General features: G+C 39.6%; 1 protein-coding gene across 1 annotated transcript in view; it reads left to right on the top strand.

Annotated features, from left to right (window-relative positions):
• The first annotated feature begins 2,172 nt into the window (after positions 1 to 2,172).
• The window catches only part of jag1a (jagged canonical Notch ligand 1a), a 63,869-nt gene continuing 44,580 nt past the window's right edge, over positions 2,173 to 21,461 (top strand). The window contains exon 1 of the mRNA XM_084396071.1: positions 2,173 to 2,239. Within this exon, the coding sequence (XP_084252197.1) occupies positions 2,192 to 2,239 (48 nt within the window). The 5' untranslated portion in view covers positions 2,173 to 2,191. The remainder of the gene's footprint in view (positions 2,240 to 21,461) is intronic.

The following is a 21,461-nucleotide window of genomic DNA, read 5'->3' as shown; positions in this document are numbered from 1 at the left end:
CACTGATGCAAAGGCTTTACGTAATGATTTACTAATTACACTATAGAGGCCTTGGCCGTGGGGGATGCTGGGTAACGGGTCTCTCGGTTAGACACCGGCAGGCACCGACCTAATGGAAGGGGTCCATAAACAAGCAGCACTTTTATTGTCTGGACAATGATTTGTATCTCTCAGACCTATTCTATGCCATTTAAAAGCTATTTAGAGGGGTTTAAACAGGGGAAATGACCATTGTTTGCCCGTCTACAGCAGTTATGGTCGGCTTCAATGCAAAATTGTTCGTGTGGAGTCTTGCTCTATGTTTACTCTTCTATTCATAGATCCATTCGAAGACTAACTTTTTGTCTTCCACAAAGTCTGAAATTAAACTTCTGTGGTAAAGCTTGTGAAATGTCATATTGAAATATAAGTTTATTAAAATATCACTTTGCTTTTACAGGATGGGAATGGTTGATTTGGTTATGGCAGACACTAAAACATTATGCAAACCAGAATGGGAAGTATTTGGACGCCACACTTAAAAATGTCTGCATTTCATTGCATTTGCAAACAAATGCTACAGTTTCTCAGAACTTCTTTTTCTTTTCAGACAGTGAATCTATGAAGTCAGTTCCCACAGGTTTCCAATCAGCAACCTCAAACTATAAACATTTTCCATTTATATTTTACCAAATATTTCCGTAACATCTTGATTTTCATAACAGTATTCCCAGCTAACAGGGAATGTTCTCAGAACTTTGTCTAATGTTCTGGCAAGGTTCTCTCAATGTGATGAACAAATAACTAACTGGCCTACACAGAAAGATGGTGCAATCGTCGTAATACTCTGAATGGAAGAAAGCTCAACAACACGCAATATGGTGGAATAAGTCCCGCCTTCTAAATAAAAGAGCTAATCGCCGATTGGTAAAGTCATCGCGTCACTCCGCGCTCCGGTTTGTGCGCTTAGGACTGCGCATGCGCGTTAGCTTGGCCCATCCTGAAAAAAAAAAATGTTTATTGTCATGGTTCGAGCGTTTAGAAACAAAATGTATGAGACAGTTGTTGTCAGATTTCATTGGGGATTTCATATATGAAATTTAATCGTAAGCTTGGTGAATAGTTTAGGAGAATTTGATGTTTTCCCATTCAAAGAGATAGGAGCTGCACTTGCATGCTATGCTTGCATGCCCGCGAGGCGTTTCTAAGATGGCCGCTGAGTGAAATATCTGGTCTTAAAGGGACTTTGACTAATATTCTTCCAGGTACGTTATTAGAATGTTCATTCAAAGTAATGTGGTCTATGATAATGTTCTCAAAACATTAGCACAAATATGCACACAAAGCCACATGACTTATGTAATAATGCTGTTAACACAGCTCATTATCTATGGTTACTCAAAAATTAATTGCAAATACAGTGCCTCCAAAAAGTTACTATTAGCCTAAAGTTACTTAAACCACACTTAAAAATGTCAGGAAATCATATAGATAAGAAAATACCAAACTAAAGGACATAGGCCTCCTATGTTATAGAAAAACAGCACAAGCACACTTTTAGCACAGCTTATATTTATAAAAAAGAAATTTGTTCAAAAATATGTTCTTAGAATGTTAAACTAACATTGTGAAAACATTATTTCTGAATGTTCTCTGTACATTAAAAACATCCACTTTTTGTCGAATCATTCTTCAAACATGGAAATGTTACTTTTGAATGTTCTTTGAACATTATGAAACTACGGAGCGTCTAAAGGGACATTCTGATATAAAATATAATATGGGAGGGAAAAATATATTTCAATGCTTTTGCGTTCTCTAGCAAAACCTTTGTCTTTCCCCAAAAACATTGGCATTTCCTCACAAAATAACTTGCATCCCCCTGAAAAATAGTGCGTTCGCTTGCTAAACGTTTGTGTCCGTTGTGATCGAACGCAAAACATTTTGTAAGAGAATGCAAAACCATTGACATAATTTTTCCTCCAATCTCTTATTTTTTTTCCTTCACCATGTCCCTTAGGGGCTCCATATGAAACAATTAGTAACATTTTATTTAAAAAATGTTAGAAGACCTTCCATGAACAATGTATAAATAATGTTTTAAATATAACATAATATCTGCAAGTACAGATATTGTATCATTTTTGATGAATGTCAGCTGCTTATAAAATCCAATTCTCTTTTTCCTCTGTATAGTGAGCGGCGCTGATTTATGCCTCAAGTGTATTGTGGGATATCAGAGTCTCTGAACACGGGGTTGGTAAGACTTTTCCTACTCATATTGATTTAGGTTTGACCTTTGTGTGTTTTTCCTTCCTCTATTAGATTATCTTTCACTTTGCAAAACTGATTTTGCACCACTGCACAAAACATCTATGCGCTTGTGATATTGCTTATCATTTCAGCCCATAATAGTACATTTGTTGTTATTGTGAAAAGACATAATGAGATTGTTTCTGTTCATGGATATTTGCACGTAAGAAATATTTCATTGCCACATGGAAATAGAAACGCTTTCATTATATATATATATATATATATATATATATATATATATATATATATATGCCATCGATTTTAAATAATATAGGCAACACAGTAGTGGCCAAAAGTGATGTCCAGAGTGGATATTGGTTTCGAATGACCCTACAAGTTTGATTAAACAATCAAAATATGAAGAAAATATTTTATTATTTTAAATATTTTAAATATGAGGGAAGATCAAAACACTAAACTTGGTTCTGACTAAATTATTTGACAAAAAATATGTTTTTGCATGTTTTCATATTCATAATTTCTTTGTATGACAGCCTGGCCAAAATGTATATGTCCGCATAATTCTGCATGTTTCATTGCGTTATGACAATTAAAACAACTAACTCCAAGCACAACTACACAATATGCTTACAAAATCTGAAACACATTTTTTATAATATTTGAATAAATGGTGAAGATTTTTCCTAGGCTGGATATCACTTCTGGCCACTACTGTATATAGGTGTTCATTATGTTAATATGAGCATGTTGCATATACTTTGGAAAAGTGTGTAGAGTGTTTTTTTTCTTTTTTTTTCTCTTTTCCTGAGAGTCCTGTCATGGTGTCACATTTTAGGGTTGTTTTGACGGCACATGCATTCAAGCCCAAACCCCCCAAGATCCCTTTCAGATCGAGTGAGCAGATTGGCCAAAGTCAATTAGAAGTCTATTACAATGAAATGCTGTTTATGGAGATAAAGGATGAATTAGCCGTACTAACTCTCTTCATTCACAGCCTCTCTCTTTCTCTTTTTCTGTCAAGTGGCATTCACTGAATTGAATAATACGTCTCATGCCTGGGAACCGCAGCGTTTGGACTGAACACATGGTGTGATAATGGGGGGCTCTGTATTCATAGGCTGGTCAGTTCCTGCCCCTCGTATTGTGCGCTGGCTTTCTCAGGGCTCAGTGTGTGTGTGTGTTGTGGAGAAGGAGAGGGTGGTAACAGTGTTTCGTGAAGCGTATTGTAGTATTTCTTAGCGAGGGCTCTTATTGTTCATTTTGGCAGCGAGTGAGAGGAACAGACGGCTGGGCTGCACATCCCAGGTGCGTTTTGGGATCCTGTGTATCTTGATTCAACCCCTCCTTTCTCACATCATCCATTGTCATGATCTCAAGCGGTGTGTGTGCTTGTGTCCTTAATCATTTATATGTGGCGCACTTTGACATTTCTCAGATCACAACTACAATTCTACTTGTTCAACCTCCACATCATAATTACTTGTGCACATCATAAAAGCAATTTCTCATTCATGTGTTTCCATGCATTATGCAGTTATGTGATCATTTGGCTCTTGGTCTGTCTACCTGACCATTACCAAACCAGCCTGAAAACTCATGCCGGCCAATGTCTCTCCTTCTGTCCTCCAGTGGTCATTCATACAGCACTAGGGACCTGTGTTCACCACCAATGAATAGTCAATAAAGAGCCCATCACTTTCCGCTGCATTTGCCTGAAAGAAAAGCACCTCAGAAAGCTCTTCTCTGGCCCAAACCGTCACCCCTGCCATCTGTGCTGCTGTTCTCCGCCCTCCTGCGCGTGGTTGAAAGGGATAATGGAGTCTTGAATAAGTTTTGAATACTTGAGAATAGACCGTCCCTTATTATCTCTGCCAGCATCTGCTTGCCGCTCCATTGATGTGCTCCGTGTATTTACTCCACTCAATTAAACCACTATAAACTCCATTAGCAACAACAGAGGCAATGAGAAATGGCCACACAATAGGGACGGATGAGGGCCCTTCCCTCGCTTCTTCACGGGGAGGAGGTCTCCATTCAGAGGAGCCGTGTTCAGCGCTGGAACAGCTGCTGATAATCTGCTTCTGCGCTGCTCGCCATGTCTTTCTTACTGTCGTGTCAATGGTTTCAAACAGGTGTTGTTTTAATTAGTGTAGCATTCGTGGGCATTTAGAGGCCCTTTGCCTCATAAGGGCCCTCTGACATAGAAAGAGCAGCCAAATACACATGCCATCACTCTCTGGACCAATATTACAGGAGTTAATGGCTTTAAATGGGGTTAAATGAGGCCATTATGCAAATTTGTCCACTTTGCACTCACGGAAATGAACACACACATGTTGAATGTTAGAATGTGGTGTTTTCGTGTTCATTTTCGTTATAGAAAAAGAGGAGGGATGGCTCAAATGTGTCTTTATTTGTTTTTAATTTTCTCCATATGGATTTCAGGAAATTCTTCAGTAAAGAGGCACTGAACCAAACCAACCAGATCTAATCACAATTTTTTTGGTTGGGCTACAAGTGACACTATTGCAGTATAGCAGCAAGTATTTGAATAGGTTTGTAACATGACTATTTAGAGAAAGGAAAGTTTGGGGTTAATTTGTCATAAAGCTCAAAAGCAACAGGTCACCCCAAAATTTAAATTCTCTCGTCAAAGAAACGTCATCCAATTTCTTTCTTCTGGAAAACAAGAAGTTATTTTGAAGAATGTTTCAAATGTTTTTGTTCATGCAATGAAGGTCATTTGGGACCAAAACTCGATTAGACTCCTTTTATGTTTTACAGTCCAACAGGTTTGAAACAATGCCAAATGATGACAGAGTTTTAATTTTTGGGTGATCTATCCCTTCAAAAGTTGTAAAAAGCTTGGTTGCTATTTTGATAGCATCTTCCGAAATAGGGAAAAAAAACATGTTTTTAACATTCTTTTGAAATAACATTTTCACAACTTAATGAGAATGGGTCTCATTCATGAACCATTTGTAAATATACGAGTAAATATTTGAGTGATTTGCGCGTAAATAGACATTCCCGAAAATTCTTCTCCTGATTCACAAATACTTCGTAAACATCAGATTTGATAGTGAAATGTGTGTGTGTGTGTTAATGAATTCCAATCAGTCGTAAATGGGACGTGCGTGCACGCTCATTCTCAATTACCATAAATCCCGCCCATTAAAACCGACTGACAACTATATATGGGCATCATAATTATGACACCAAACTAAGGATTTCAACATGTCTTCTCAAAAGCGAATGAAGAAGAGAAATTTCTCAGATGCAGAAATTGAAGTTTTATTATCAGAAGTTCATTCAAAACGCCACATTTTATTTTCAAGCGTACATAGTGGCGTATCAGGTCCTAAAAAAAAAGGATTTTTGGCAGCATATTACAGATGCAATTAATGGAGTTTCATCTGTTAATCGAACAGTCCCAGAAGTGAAAAGAAAATGGTTCGATATGAAGCTTGGCTGCAACACTTGTGACTTGCGGAATTGTAAAAAAAAAAAAAGATTTACGCCAGAACCACTTTACACACGATTTACACAAAAATTCGTTCTGCTCGTGTTTCATGAATGAGACCCAATGTGAGTACAACGTTCAGTGCAGTTGTGATGTCCAGAGTGATCAGTAACTTCGTTTAAAGGGCTCCTATTATACTTGTTTACATTTTTTAACTCTCTTTAGACTTACAAAGTACAAAATTATTCTCTATATCAGTACGCACTGTTTCTGAACTCCCTGAAACGACTCGATTGTAGTCTTGAGTTTTCTTCTGGGAACAAACACGTCACAATATTCCTCATGAATAATTCCAGCCCATGGAATATGCAAATAAAGGGGCTCGGTTGCGGTTATGGTAAGGGGTGTGACATTTCAGAAACGCGCTCAAAGCGATTGACCAATCACAACACACTGGTCCAGCCGACCAATCAGAGAACTTTTCAGAAGGAGGAGCTTCTGGAACTAAACAGAGCGTTACTGACAGACTGAGAAGAGAGGTGCTGCAACAATGTCAAATATATGAAAATATTATGTGTTTCTTTAACATTCAAGCATGAAAACCTATTCTAGTGGACACCAAACACTAAATCAAGACTTTGTAAAAGGCAAAAAGAGCAAGATGTCAGCATTCAGATTGTGTGTGTATTCTCTGTCCCTGATCTTATGGGTCACATTTCTGTCAGTTGATTGTTTTATTGTTAAATGATTGTCATACAGTTGTACCAAGCTTAATGTCTATATTGTTTCATAGTATTTTACTTTGGAGAACCTGATCTGCTTACAAAGTGGTTTTGACTCTTAAAACCACCCACTGGGAAAACTAAAGAAATGGAAAATGTTTCTGAAATGCGATATTTGAACTTATTTTCCTCTGGAGGGAAGTACTAAAGTTGCGAGAGAACAAGGAAAAGAGAGAATAAAAATGAAATTTTGAAAGAGGTTATGAAAAAAGCGTTGAAGCGAGCCATCACTCACCGACACCGGAGGGCCTGAACTGTGGCCGGTGTGGAGACGGTGCATGGCACATTGGCTGGAAACTATGCATTCACTGCAACGCTGCATGAAGAAACCATTACCACAGAGAGCCATGGGAAACAGCTCCATCCATTATTCAATCAGTGTAGAGACGTTTTCTCTTCTTTAACTGTGGGTTGAATCGGATAGCAGATGAAGGCGTGCAGAAGATCGTCCCATGTGCCTGTTTCTTCACTGTTTCAGGAATCACAGGTGATTTGTTTTTCAGGGGTTAATAGAGAACAGATCTTAGACTTTCACCCAATACTTCCTTCCTTGCTTTGGGACTTCCTCTTACTTTGACATATTAATGTGGTTTGGACTGGACAAACAGTCTCTGAGCACATGCTGGTTGGAGTTTTAATTTGGCCTTTTATATCCCAAAAAGTGGCATTAATGAGATCCTCAGAGAGGAAAGCTGCTGAGAAGAGGTATTTTTACTTTTTAACCAATCAGGCTTGCTATTTAATTATGGTGTACAATAAAGAAAAGTGATAAAGACAGCTGTGGACTTCACGCAGGAGCATCAGTTCTTTGCAAGTGCATAAAAGTTGCAATCTCACTCTTTCTCTCTGTGTGTGTCTCTCTCTCTTCCCTGAGGCCCATGGGATCCTGAGCTCTTGGTGTCCCCTGCTTTAGGACAATAGGAGGAATGTCCAGTCCTTTCTGTGGCTCAAACAGAGCGTCAGGAGAGGAAGTGGCCTCAGCGCGTTCAGTCCATCCACAGCCTCAGGCTTTCTCATCTAATCCCTCTCTCTAATGCGGCTCTCTCTTCCTTTCTCAATCCCTCTTTCCATCACTCCCCCTCTCTCTTTTCATTGTTTCATTTCCATGCTCTCGGTTGAGGTATAGAGATAGGCTGTTTTCACAGCATGCTTTGCTACATTACAGCAGCAATGATGGGCTCCCTTCATCCAGGTCACTGTATTTTATTATATTTTCGTTATATATGAATATTTTAAAGAAAATCAAGACTGTTTTTCTGCCTTATCACATTATTTTCATGGAAAATAAACACGTTTTTCGATTAGATTCTCATTTCTGTAATGCAAAAACATTTTCATTACCATAAATATTAGTACATCATTTAAACCTTTATTTGTTGTACCAAATTTAATTTATGCTTATTTGAATTGTATTACAATAATTATAGTTAACAGTTATATTCTAATTAGTCAAATAGTATAAAACTAGTAAAATGTTTGCATTACAGTAATTATAAAAAATTAAATGCTTATAAATAATTAAAACAACAAAAATATAATCACATTTTTGTAAAACAATTCCATTATTTAAATTGTACTGCATGTATACATTTCAATGGAATTTGTTTTACTTCATTCATTTTATGCTGTTTTAAATTGTATTAAATACAATTGGCCATACTATAAAAGTCATATAAAATGTATATTAAATAGTATAAAATTAGTAAAACATCTACAGTAATATGGGAAATAAATGTGCTAACAACAACTACACTGTAAAAAATATATGTATATTGAAATTTTTTGGAAACTGACAATTAAATATTGACTCAACAAATTTCTTTCAACTAATTATCCCCAAACAAAAAGATGCATTGTGGTAATTTTAGCTTAAGGTCTGAAGGAAAAATTAAAAATATATATATTCACTGAACATATTAAATTGTGTTCAGCCAATCCATCAAGTAGAAGTGAAAAATCGGTGTTTGCCGAACAAGCCTTGCAAAAAAAAAAAAAAAGCGTATAGGCATGCGCCTGAGAGAAACCGTTTGTCAGTAACTGTAACATAAGAAGGCAATAGGATCCAATTGCAAGTTAATGAACAGTTTAATGACAACAGTTCAGGATAAACAGAGTAGAAGATGCTGGTCAGACACGTCGGGACAAAGCTGGAAAGAAACAACACGAGCCAGGAAATGGTGAACCAGAAAAGCACAGAGCTCACAAAGTGATCCCCTCAAACGATCTGACAAAGACAGGACGAAATCACAGACAATAAATAGGACGCTACATGAGAAACAGCTGGCGCTGATCAACTCATCAGCAGCGATAACGAGCCACGCCCACACTCACACTAATATACACACTATACACACACAGAGCGAGGGCGAGTCAGTGAACCCATGAACCGTGACAGTTCCCCCCCCAGGCTCTCCCAGGAGAACTTACCGTTGATTGTAATCATCAATAAGGGAGTGATCCAGGATGTCCCTAGCAGGGACCCAATTTCTCTCCTCCGGACCGTAACCTTCCCAGTCCACCAAGTACTGAAATCCGCTTCCCCTCCGCCTCGCGTCCAAAATTCAGTGAACGGAATAGGCTGGTTCCCCATCTACGAGACGCGGCGAGGGAGGAACCGGGGCTGGCAGATTAATATGAGAATGAAACACGGAATGAATTCTCCTGTACGTAGGAGGGAGTTTGAGGCGGACTGCCACTGGGCTAAGAATCTTAGTGACAGTGAACGGGCCGATAAATTTGGGAGCCAGTTTATTACTAATGGAACGGAGAAGAATGTTCTTAGAAGAAAGCCACACTTTTTGACCAACGATGTATAAGGGAGGCTTCAGCCTTGGTGCGCGCTTCCACCTGGAGGAGAGTCTCATGGGCTCTTCTCCATGTGTGGCGACACCTCTGGGCGAAGGCGTGAGCAGAGGGAACCGCGACTTCGGATTCCAGACTAGGAAAAATAGTTGGCTGGCAACCTAGACTACACTCAAACGGAGAGAGGCCCGTGGACTAAACTGGTAACGAGTTATGAGCGTACTCAACCTAAGAGAGTTGCTGGCTCCAGGAGGAAGGATTCTGAGAAACCAGACCTCGTAAAACTCTTTCCAAATCTTGGTTGGCTCGTTTGGCCTGACCGTTAGTCTGGGGATGGAATCCAGAAGACAGACTAACACTCGCCCCCAGTAAATGATGAAATCTAGCGCAATATGGGACCTGGGTCTCGAAGGGACAGACAGCGGTTGAAGCAGCCCATCTGGGGGTCGATTGGAAGTTTTGCCACGGGCACAAACTGAGCAGGCCAAAACAAAATCCCGAATATCACGAGCCATAGAAGGCCACCAGAATCGTTGTTTGACCAAACATCTGGTACGACTAACTCTTGGATGACACGCCACATTGGAACCATGACCCCACCGAATAACGTCGGGCCGGACTCCCTCCGGCACGAATAACCGACCCGGTGGGCAATCGGGCGGAGGCGTTACCCCTTCTAAGGCCGTGCGGACCTTCGACTCGACCTCCCATGTGAGTGTAGAGACAAAAGGTCTCTCAGGTAGAACGCACTCGGGAGTAGACTGGCGTTCGGAGCGATCAAAAATACGAGACAACGCGTCGGGTTTGATGTTCCTGGAACCCGGACGGTACGAAAGTGAAAAGTCAAAACGACCGAAAAAAAGTGCCCACCGAGCCTGCCTGGAGTTCAGTCGTTTGGCGGATCTGATGTATTCAAGGTTCTTATGATCGGTCCAGACGATAAAAGGTTCCCCCGCTCCCTCTAACCAGTGGCGCCATTTTTCCAATGCTAACTTGACTGCCAACAACTCTCTGTTACCAATATCGTAATTACGTTCGGCAGTAGATAAGCGATGAGAAAAAATGCGCAAGGGTGCATCTTGTCGTCCGCGGAAGACCGCTGTGAAAGTACTGCGCCTACCCCGACCTCTGACGCGGCGACCTCCACCACGAACTGACGTGAAGGATCAGGGGCTACAAGAATGGGAGCTGAAACGAAGCGGCTCTTGAGGTTGGTAAATGCCGCTTCCGCAGCATTAGAACACCTGAACGTCGTTCTGGTAGAGGTCAAGGTGGTCAGAGGAGCGGCTAGTTGGCTGAAATTAGTAATAAAACGCCTGTAAAAATTGGCAAATCCCAGGAACCTCTGCAGGGCCTTATCCACTCCCTCGGACGAGACGATGTAACAGGACTGACTGTGCATGAAACGCGCACTTCTCCGCCTTGACAAAAAGCCCATTCTCATTCAGGCTGCATAAGCTACGAAGTTGATGTCTGCCATTTTGTGTTAGTCTGGGGGGAACTCCTAGTACTAGCTTGTTGAGGACACAACGTGGCCATGATATAATTTTAGGTAACGACATCCTCCTCAATTGGTTCTGGCTTACTTAGTGCCATAGGCAAGACTAGATATAGAGCCTCTAAATTAGGAAATAAAAACAAATGTAACTATTATTGTTTTTAATACATTTTAATAAAATAATTTATTGAATAAATGTTGTTATTTCAGGCCAAATACAATAAGAATATCAATAAAAATAAAAGTGGGGTTTGGGTTAATGCTAATGTTACTTCAAAACGTAGTATTATTTGATGATATTACATTGACATTATTAATTAATTGACTAATTTAATGAACGAGGACCAAATTTGTTTGCTGTAATCCACTAATGTATCCACCTTATGATCAATGCAGAAGTATAAGCTATTTTACGTGAATATGCAAGACTTCCAATTCATTTGCTGCCAGGATCCACCACTAGACATCCTCATGAATTTAAAATTCATTAAGATGTTTTAAGGTTAAAAATATTGCAGCATGTGATTTAAAGACATAAATTAATCAAATTTGGCAGTGTTATGTTAAAAACTTCTGTTCTGTAACTTGTCGTCAGCTATTTAATGCAAAGAGGCTTTGTCATTTATTTATTTTGCAGGTTTTCCGCATAAGAAGTCCATGCAGTGGTTCTGCAAGTTTTCATCACATCAACAAGATATCCTTTTCAAGCACTACAGAACTTGCCATTGGTCAGTTAATGCAGCTTCCTTTCCCTGTTTACACCCAGAATGTGTTTGCATTTTCAAAAGAATTGGGGATTTAAAAACACATCTGTGAAAGGAGAATGCCACATTGTATTCTCACAAGAGGTACTTTGAGCTTATGAAGCTGCATCTTAACAGTTTAAACATTAAACATCTAAAACATTTACAAATATATGAAAGACTGCAAAAAGTCACACACACAAAAAAAAGGAAAAAACGGGAAGTACTTCAGGGTTACTTCACTCAGTGTTTAGTGTAATTTCATCTGAATTTTAGGATTCTCACAGGATGTACTTTGAGCTCATGATGTCCTCTTAAATGGTGAAGAAATGTTGATTGAGAGCAGATGTCCTTAAAATCACAGTTGTCACAAGAAAATGTGGCATTCTCCTTAATGCCAGTCTTTGGATGTACTCTCCACAGATGTGTTTTTAAAGCCCCAATTCTTTTGAAAATACAAACACATTCGGGGTGTAAACAGGGAAAGGAAGTTGCATTAACTGAACAATGGCAAGTTCTGTAGTGCTTGAAAAGGATGTCTTGGTGATGTGATGAAAACTTCCAGAAGCGGCACTGCATGGACTTCTTATGCGGAAAACAAAATAAATAAATAAAATGACAAAGCCTTGCATGAAATAGCTGACGACAAGTGACATAACAGAAGTTATTTTACACAACACTGCCAAATTTGATTAATTTATGTCTTTAAATCACATGCAGCTATATTTTTATATATAGTCTCTCACAAAATCCGCCATGTTCATCGCCATTCACTATGTCTACTGTAGGAAAAATAGCCGGCTATTCACGCCGGTATGTTGACGGAAGTGATTTCAGGTGTTGCGTGATATCTCTGCGCCCAAGTAGCAGTGCTTCGCCTGTGCTTCACCCCAATATAGTCCCATGTCAATATCTGCCTAGGAAATTGCCTAGTCTTAATCTGCATTGCTATTTGTACTCGTTTTAAATACGCAGGCCACAAGAAGTAATTCGGGTTTTTTTTATTCGTTTTTTTTTATCACTTTCACTCACGACATGCTAGCTGGCAACAAAGGATTCCATTCATTATGCTAAGCTAAGCTAGCGGCGGCGCTGCCAAACTAAAACAATGCATGCACTGAGACAAAAATGCGTTTGGCCACCTCGTAGGAAAGACGGTGAATAAGCCCTATTTAAAAAAAAACGGTGGAGTGTTCCTTTAAGCTGCAGTTTCATGAACTCAAAGTACCTAAATACTAAAATTTAAGTTAAATTTCTCTAAACACTGGGTGAGGACACTCCCCAGTTACTTACATTTTATGGTATTTTTTTATGTTTTTACAGATAATTGATGTTTTTCAAATTTGAATTTGTTAATGTAAGGTGCAATTCATCAGCTTTGCGTATCTTATCAGAATCCTGAATTTAAATGCATGATTTGTGCAGAATGTACTTTCAATGTATTTACCATTTTAAGGTATTTTCACAATACTGTTGTAGATTTAATAAAATGTATTAAATAAACTATTATATTATTAAATAAACTGGCAGAATGGCTTGAGTGTTTAATATATAATGATGTAATTATTTTTTTATTTTTTATTTTTCATTTTATTTTGGGGCAACGGGGAATAAACAATACAGTAAAGTTGCTTTACTAATATAAATTTACCAATATACATTTTTAGCTTAGGCAAAACAAAAAAAGAATGCTATTACAATTTAAGATATATAATTGGGCCAATAACATGGTTTGGGTAAACGTAATTATTTATTTTTCCAATTGGTTCAACGTATTATTTCTCATTGAGCCAATGTTAACAGACTATTGCAACAATTGATAAAATTATATTTACAGAATTTCTCTTGGGCCAATTGAAAAATGTAGATGTGACCAGTCACTAGAACATTTTGAGTTGGGGAGATGTTTTACAGTGTACAAAATAATAATAATAATAATAATAATACAAAAAAAATTCAATTTAATTCTACCATGAACTAGAAATACTTTCACATTCCGGTAATGAGAATCCAGGATGGAAATGTGTGTAATTGTTATAAACATTATGTCACAATTCCCCAAAATGTTAATGGTTCCAAAAATAAGCTTTCATCTCTTTATTCTAAATATATTTTGGGATGAAATGTAACTTCACATTCATTCTTGACAGGCTTTGAGAGATTTATCCGCAGGTTTACTTGTTTAAATGCCCTGATAGCAAAAGAAAAACTCCAAAGCTCTGAAATCGGAGGAAACAGCCTCACTCATCAGTGGAAGGATTAGATGAGCCTCAGCGACTGCAAACAAGCCAGCGAAATACTTCACGTTCGTGTTCTTCTGGGCCCTGTGTTGTTTTAATTTAGTCTTGTGTGTGTGTGTGTGTGTGTGTGTGTGTGTGTGTGTGTGTGTGTGTGTGTAGGGGAAGAGGTGGTTTGATATGTTCCTTCCTCTTTGCTTATAAATGAGCCGTTTAGTGGCCGAAAAAGCCAGTTTACAGTGAAAGACCCATAATAACTTGTCGAAAAACATTGAGATTCACATGAACAAATGTTTCCAACCAATGTGAAGTCACTTAAAGCAGTTTATCGTCATTTGCTGTGACAGATGTTTGGAACGTACAGGGAGCTGATTTTTCAGACTCTGAAAACTAAAGTGACTCTGAAGAGCTTTTAGACTCATGAGATGTACTGAGCACATGCTAGTTTGGGGTTATTTACTATAATGTTACAAAGGATTTATACTTCAAATAAATGCTGTTCTTTTGAGCTTTCCATTAATCAAAGAATCCTTAAAGGGGTCATATAATGCCATTTTTGTACAAGCTAATATGATTCTTTAGGGTCTAAATTAAAAGTTTGTAATATACTTTAATTAAAAATTCTCATTAGTATTGTAAGAAAACACTAATTTTACCTGGTCAAAAACAGCTCTGTTTTCAGCACGCCGTTTAAGTGCATGTGTCTTTAAATGATAATGAGCTTTGCTCACCCCGCCCCCCTGTTCTGTGTGTAAACCGTTTGTAACACAATAACACAATAACCATAACGCGTTGTTCATTATAAACGTGGGATTATGAATTATATTGAGAACGTCGTATATAGAAAACATGCCGTAATGTACCCTGAGTGTAAACAGCCGCATTCATTGTGAAGCGTGCAGCAAGCGATTTGCAAAGATTCATATAAATATTAATATAAAGGGTTAATAAAACGTTACACTCACTTCTTCTTCTGGAGGTGCAGCAGGAATACGAATAGTTGGTACCGATCCTTTTTTCAGGAGCAGCTTCTTAGCAAAACCAGCTTTATAACGTTACTGACCCTCGTTTGTAAAGCAGTCTGGTGTGTGAAATGATTCGCGCAAACATGAAAGCATTGGCGTTGATCGTGGGGAATATTCCCTTCGAAAACAAACTCAGCCACTGCGTCTTCAGCGGTTCGGATTTAGGAACATCAACATGACTGCTGTGTTCGTTATTACACCCAAGAACAGAACACCACAATCGCTTAGACGCCATTCTGCTCATAGACAGTGCTCCAGCGTATCAACAATCACCGCGCCGGTCCGCACGGACTATGATTGACAGCTCGCTCACGAGCGAGGGCGGGTCTGTGTTGAAACGCTGCTGTCAATCAACAATCGTGGGAGGGGCGTCGATTTTGTGACGTCACAAAATCGAACGGGGAAAACAAATAAGAAGATTTTTTTTTTAAAACACTGGATGGATTTTTATCATTTTATGATGGTTGTTTACAGGCACTGCCAGCACACATTTCAGTACAATCAACTTGTAAAAGTGCATGTACCATTATATGACCCCTTTAAAAAATAATTATTATCATGGTTTGCACAAAAATATTAAGCAGCACAACTGTTTTCAACATTGATAATAATCAGAAATGTTTCTTGAGCATCAAATCATCATATTAGAATGATTTCTGAAGGATCATGTGACACTGAAGACTGGAGTAAATTCAGCTTTGATCACAGGAATAAATGAAATTGTATGTGTTAAAATATAAAACAGTTATTTAAAAGTGCAATAATATTTCACAATATTACTGTTTTATTGTATCAAATAAATACAGCCTTGGTGAGCATAAGAGTCTTCTTTGAAAATATATATTTTTTAAATTACCGACCCCAAAATTTTGAACAGTAGTGGCATCTGCAAACAACTTATGTTCACACAGGTAAAACAAACAAAAAAAAAATTCATAACAATCATTAAGTATGGCTCCAGTGTCCAAATGCTTGAAGATGGTCAGTGCAGGAGACTAAACATATTAGGCTATAGTTTCTGGTTATTTTGTCTGTCCAGAAATGTGTGTGCTTTTCTCTACATACTGTGAATGCATAAGTGATTTACAAAGCATACCTGTGTGTGTGTGTGTGTGTGTGTGTGTGTGTGTGTGTGTGTGTGTGAGGATACAATGTCAGAAATTTTCCTCATGTATTTGCTAATGGGGCTTGCAGAATGAACAGTTTACACTGCAAAGACCAAATGACTCTGTATGGCCAGCAAGGTGTATGTTAGTGTCTGTGTCTTTCTCTGCACACTGTGAAAGGGCTTCTCAGTTTGGCCAGGCGTACCTGTGTGTGTTTTCAATGCACACTGTGAAATGAGGCCAGAGTTTGCACTGACTGATATCTGCACACACAAGATGCATGCTGACAGGAATGCCCCTAATAACCACCCTTTAAAGACCGTCCATTCAAACTCAACACACCTTCACTAGGTATTGTCTAGCACTGCAAATAATTATGCTGTATCTGCATTCTGACTAGAACACATTCTGATATATATTTCTTTTTCTTTTGCGTCATAACCATCTGAAAGCCCCTCATTTGGGTCTTATGAGATGTTATACAGTGATATCACAACCCAGAGAGATGATTGTTTGGATTAATGGTTTCGTTTGGTTTCCTCTCATGGGTTTGTGGTCGTCATTATTCGCCTCAGTTCTCCGTGTGGGATTTTCATTCAGTCGCTCTTTCCAAATCCACATCCACATATAAACAGAAAATAAAACATAACTTTAAAAAGTTGTTCACATTAAACATGAAAATGCTGTCGTCAAAGTTCTAAATCAGTCATTTATGCTGTGTTTCAGTTGAGAAGCACCCTTAAAAGGTAGCAAGGCAGCCCACTGAGTATTGGGACAGAGCTCATGTTCGACTTGCTCTTATAACCATCAACAGTGTGTCATAATTTTCAAGAAAGGGGTTTTTGAGTTTGAGTTCTGTGACATTTCAAACGATGATGTCATTGCTCTAGGTTCCAGGGCTCCGATTTCCATCCCAGAGAGAGAATGAACGAGGTTGCCATGGTGATCAAGTCGTCAGTCATCATCACAAGTCATCGCGCTCTCGCATTGTGCGACGCACAGCGCGTTTCCACCGCGCTCGTAAACACAGTTGTGTTCGATTAGCGAAGTTAGCGTTGCTTTTTCTTTTTTGTCTGTCGGCCTCAATATCGCTCTGCTTTTTCTCCTCGTTTTGCCTTTTCTCTCAGGCGCCCATAAACACAATCGCGAGCGCATTCAACAAAATTAATATGTGTTACATTAGATTACATGCCATGATCATGTGGTTAAACATTCCTAAACGCTTGTGCTTGTGTGTGTGTGTGTGTAAACTGTGGAGGAAGAATTGTGGTTTATAGGGCAAATTACTAGAATTGAGGCTTTCTGAACTCTTTCCTCGTTCTATGTGTGTGTGTGTGTGTGTGTGTGTGTGTGTGTAAACAGTCATCCTTTGTAATTAGCGTTATAGCGCACGGAGTGTTTGAAGCTGAAGCCTGCGCCATCACTGGGCGCTACAGCAGATCTGCGTCGACCACAGTGAAACCGCGGGAAAATTTGTCGCCTGAAAAAAAAACATATCGGGCAAGAAAAAGACTAAATCTATCATTTACTCACCCTCATGTCGTTCCAAACCCGTGCGAAATCAAAACCCGTCCTTGGAAAACAAAAGGAGATATGAATGATTTGTGAGCTGAGCGGATCAATCAAAACTATAGGCTACTCAAAAACTCACGCTAAAGAATTATTCAGTAAATTAAAGGGAGAGTTCACCCGAAAATGAAAATTCTGTCATCATTGACTCATCCTCATGTCGTTCCAAACTCGTAAGACTTTCGTTCATCTTAAAACACAAAATGAAGATACTTTTGATGAATTCCGAGAGCTTGTCCCTCCATTGACAGTCTATGCAACTACCTTTGACGCTTCAAAAGGTTCGGAGATTGTAAAACTAATCGACACATGATTGACATGATTAATGTTTGTATAGCACTAATTCATTTACAGGAAATGGGTACAGTGACTGAACTTTTAGCACAGGGTGGAGCGCTTAGAAATGACATTAAGATTTACTGAAAACGAATGGCATTTCAGCAAAGGGAAATTGCACAAAATGGAGAGGAGAACTCGCAATTATTTTTATTGACTATAACGTGCAACAAAAGCCAAGAGCTCTTCAAGCGCCGTCTCCAGAGACCGTATACCTCCACCCGATCAAAGCTCTCAGAAACGCTCCGACTCTGGCACATCCACTCTGTGATTGGTGTGTGTTGTGTCAGACTCTCATGAGGGCAAATGGGAATGTATGAATGTGTCTGTCCAAGCGATTGTATGTGTGTGTGTGTGTGTGTGTGTGTGTGTGTAATAAAAGTAAGGTCTATGATCTGTGTCCTGCGTCCCTGCTGAGAGCCAATCTGAAGTGGGATGTGGCAGCTGGCCAGTACACACACACACTCACACACACAGGGTCAGAAAGGTTGGGTTTTGTTAGTGAACTATATTCACCTGCAGTAAAACCAAATGAATGAAAATAAACATTGTTAATTATCTTGAAAACGTTGATCAAGTCACCATAAAGCACATTACATGCATTTATTAAATAAAAAAACGCTCCTCACCCCAAAACACTAGATTCCCATTTGGAATTCTAAATGAAACGTGTATTGTTATTATAATTTATCTGATAATTAATTGTGCATGAGGTTGCTGTATAGGTGTTCTGGGTTGATGTTAGGCTTCTGTCCACTAGCCCACCAACACATCTCTATCATATTCTGCAAGATATGACTTGGGTCCAGTGTTGGCAACTATTTTCAATGTAAAAGCCTGCTTGAAAAGTCGCTAAATATTACTAGATGTTATGCGCAGATTGTCGGCACTTTACGTCTGTTTTCTCTCCTAGTCTGTGCACACTGTGCTTTGAAAAGAAAAAAAAGTTGGCGGCACTGCTTGGGTCCCTGTTTAAAAATTTTCCCCATTTATGGTTGCGAGTTATTTATGCTCCAGAGTTTACAGTATACCTACAGTTGAGCAATATTATAGTGATTCTAGCCTTAGCCAGCACTACCAATAAAATCCTGAGGATTCTCACAGTCATCATTGCGGCATATTTTTGATGATCCATGTTGTAAAACTGTGAGAAACAAAGACGGAGAGAGATTCATGCTTGAGAGACCTGTTTGCTTGCCGTTCCAGATATTTGCATATAAAAGTGAGCACAACAAATGAGCATGTGTGTAGGCTGTTTGAGTTTGCGTGTGTGTTTGTGAATGAATGTGGATACTCGCATGCTTCTGACAAGATACTTTGGACAGTTTCTTGCCCAGCTCTGAGTGACAATATAAAAAACTAAACTGCTAATGCATGATTTCACAGGCTGGAATACTACCTTAAAGGTCACAAAAAAAAACAAAATGAAAATTCTTTCATTATTTACGCACCCAAATGTCGTTCCAAACCTGTAAGACTTTCGGTCGTCTTCGAAACTCAAGTAAAGATATTTTTAGAGAAAATCTGAGAGATTTCTGTCCCTTCATTGACAGCTACACAACTACCACTTTGACTCTTCAAAAAGTTCATAAAGAGATCGTGAATCTCGACCGCTTCATATGATGAACTGATTGAATTTAGGCTTTTATTCACATAAACATTGATCAGTGCATACGTAAGTTAAGGTTAATGGAAGCTCAAGCATGATTGGTTGACGTGTGAGAACCAATGAGGTTTATTCTCATGTTACGCAGCACGTTTGGCTTGTGCAAGAACCAAGGTTCATTCTCATGTTACGCAGCACGTTTGGCTTGTGCAAGGACCAATGAGGGTCATTCTCATGTTACGCAGCACGTTTGGCTTGTGCAAGGACCAATGAGATTCATTCTCGTGTTACGCAGCATGTTTGGCTTGTGCAAGGACCAATGAGGGTCATTCTCATGTTACGCAGCACGTTTGGCTTGTCCAAGGACCAATGAGATTCATTCTCATGTTACGCAGCACGTTTGAGCTTCTGCAAGAACCAGTGAGGTTCATTCTCATGTTACGCAGCACGTTTGGCTTGTGCAAGGACCAATGAGATTCATTCTCATGTTACGCAGCACGTTTGGCTTGTCCAAGGACCAATGAGGTTCATTCTCATGTTACGCAGCACGTTTGGCTTGTGCAAGAACCAATGAGGTTCATTCTCGTGTTACGCATCACGTTTGGCTTGTCCAAGGACCAATGAGGTTCATTCTCATGTTACGCAGCACGTTTGGCTTGTCCAAGGACCAATGAGGTTCATTCTCATGTTACGCAGCACGTTTGGCTTGTGCAAGGACCAATGAGATTCATTCTCATGTTACGCAGCACGTTTGGCTTGTCCAAGGACCAATGAGGTTCATTCTCATGTTACGCAGCACGTTTGGCTTGTCCAAGGACCAATGAGGTTCATTCTCATGTTACGCAGCACGTTTGGCTTGTGCAAGGACCAATGAGATTCATTCTCATGTTACGCAGCACGTTTGGCTTGTCCAAGGACCAATGAGGTTCATTCTCATGTTACGCAGCACGTTTGGCTTGTCCAAGGACCAATGAGGTTCATTCTCATGTTACGCAGCACGTTTGGCTTGTGCAAGGACCAATGAGATTCATTCTCATGTTACGCAGCACGTTTGGCTTGTGCAAGGACCAATGAGGGTCATTCTCATGTTCCACAGCACGTTTGGCTTGTGCAAGAATCAATGAGGTTCATTCTCATGTTACGCAGCACGTTTGGCTTGTGCAAGGACCAATGAGATTCATTCTCGTGTTACGCAGCACGTTTGAGCTTCTGCAAGAACCAATGAGGTTCATTCTCATGTTACGCAGCACGTTTGGCTTGTGCAAGGACCAATGAGGGTCATTCTCATGTTACGCAGCACGTTTGGCTTGTCCAAGGACCAATGAGGTTCATTCTCATGTTACGCAGCACGTTTAAGCTTCTGCAAGAATCAATGAGGTTCATTCTCATGTTACGCAGCACGTTTGGCTTGTGCAAGGACCAATGAGATTCATTCTCGTGTTACGCAGCACGTTTGAGCTTCTGCAAGAACCAATGAGGTTCATTCTCATGTTACGCAGCACGTTTGGCTTGTGCAAGGACCAATGAGGGTCATTCTCATGTTACGCAGCACGTTTGGCTTGTCCAAGGACCAATGAGATTCATTCTCATGTTACGCAGCACGTTTGAGCTTCTGCAAGAACCAATGAGGTTCATTCTCATGTTACGCAGCACGTTTGGCTTGTGCAAGAATCAATGAGGTTCATTCTCATGTTACGCAGCACGTTTGGCTTGTGCAAGGACCAATGAGGTTCATTCTCATGTTATGCAGCACGTTTGGCTTGTGCAAGGACCAATGAGGTTCATTCTCATGTTACACAGCACGTTTGGCTTGAGCAAGGACCAATGAGGGTCATTCTCACGTTACGCAGCACGTTTGGCTTGTCCAAGGACCAATGAGATTCATTCTCATGTTACGCAGCACGTTTGAGCTTCTGCAAGAACCAATGAGGTTCATTCTCATGTTACCCAGCACGTTTGGCTTGTGCAAGAATCAATGAGGTTCATTCTCATGTTACGCAGCACGTTTGGCTTGTGCAAGGACCAATGAGGTTCATTC

This window comes from Rutilus rutilus (assembly GCF_951802725.1).
Source record: "Rutilus rutilus genome assembly, chromosome: 2".
NCBI lineage: Eukaryota > Metazoa > Chordata > Actinopteri > Cypriniformes > Leuciscidae > Rutilus > Rutilus rutilus.
The sequence above is the reverse complement of the archived record's forward strand: the minus strand, read 5'-3'. Positions and strand labels throughout refer to the sequence as shown.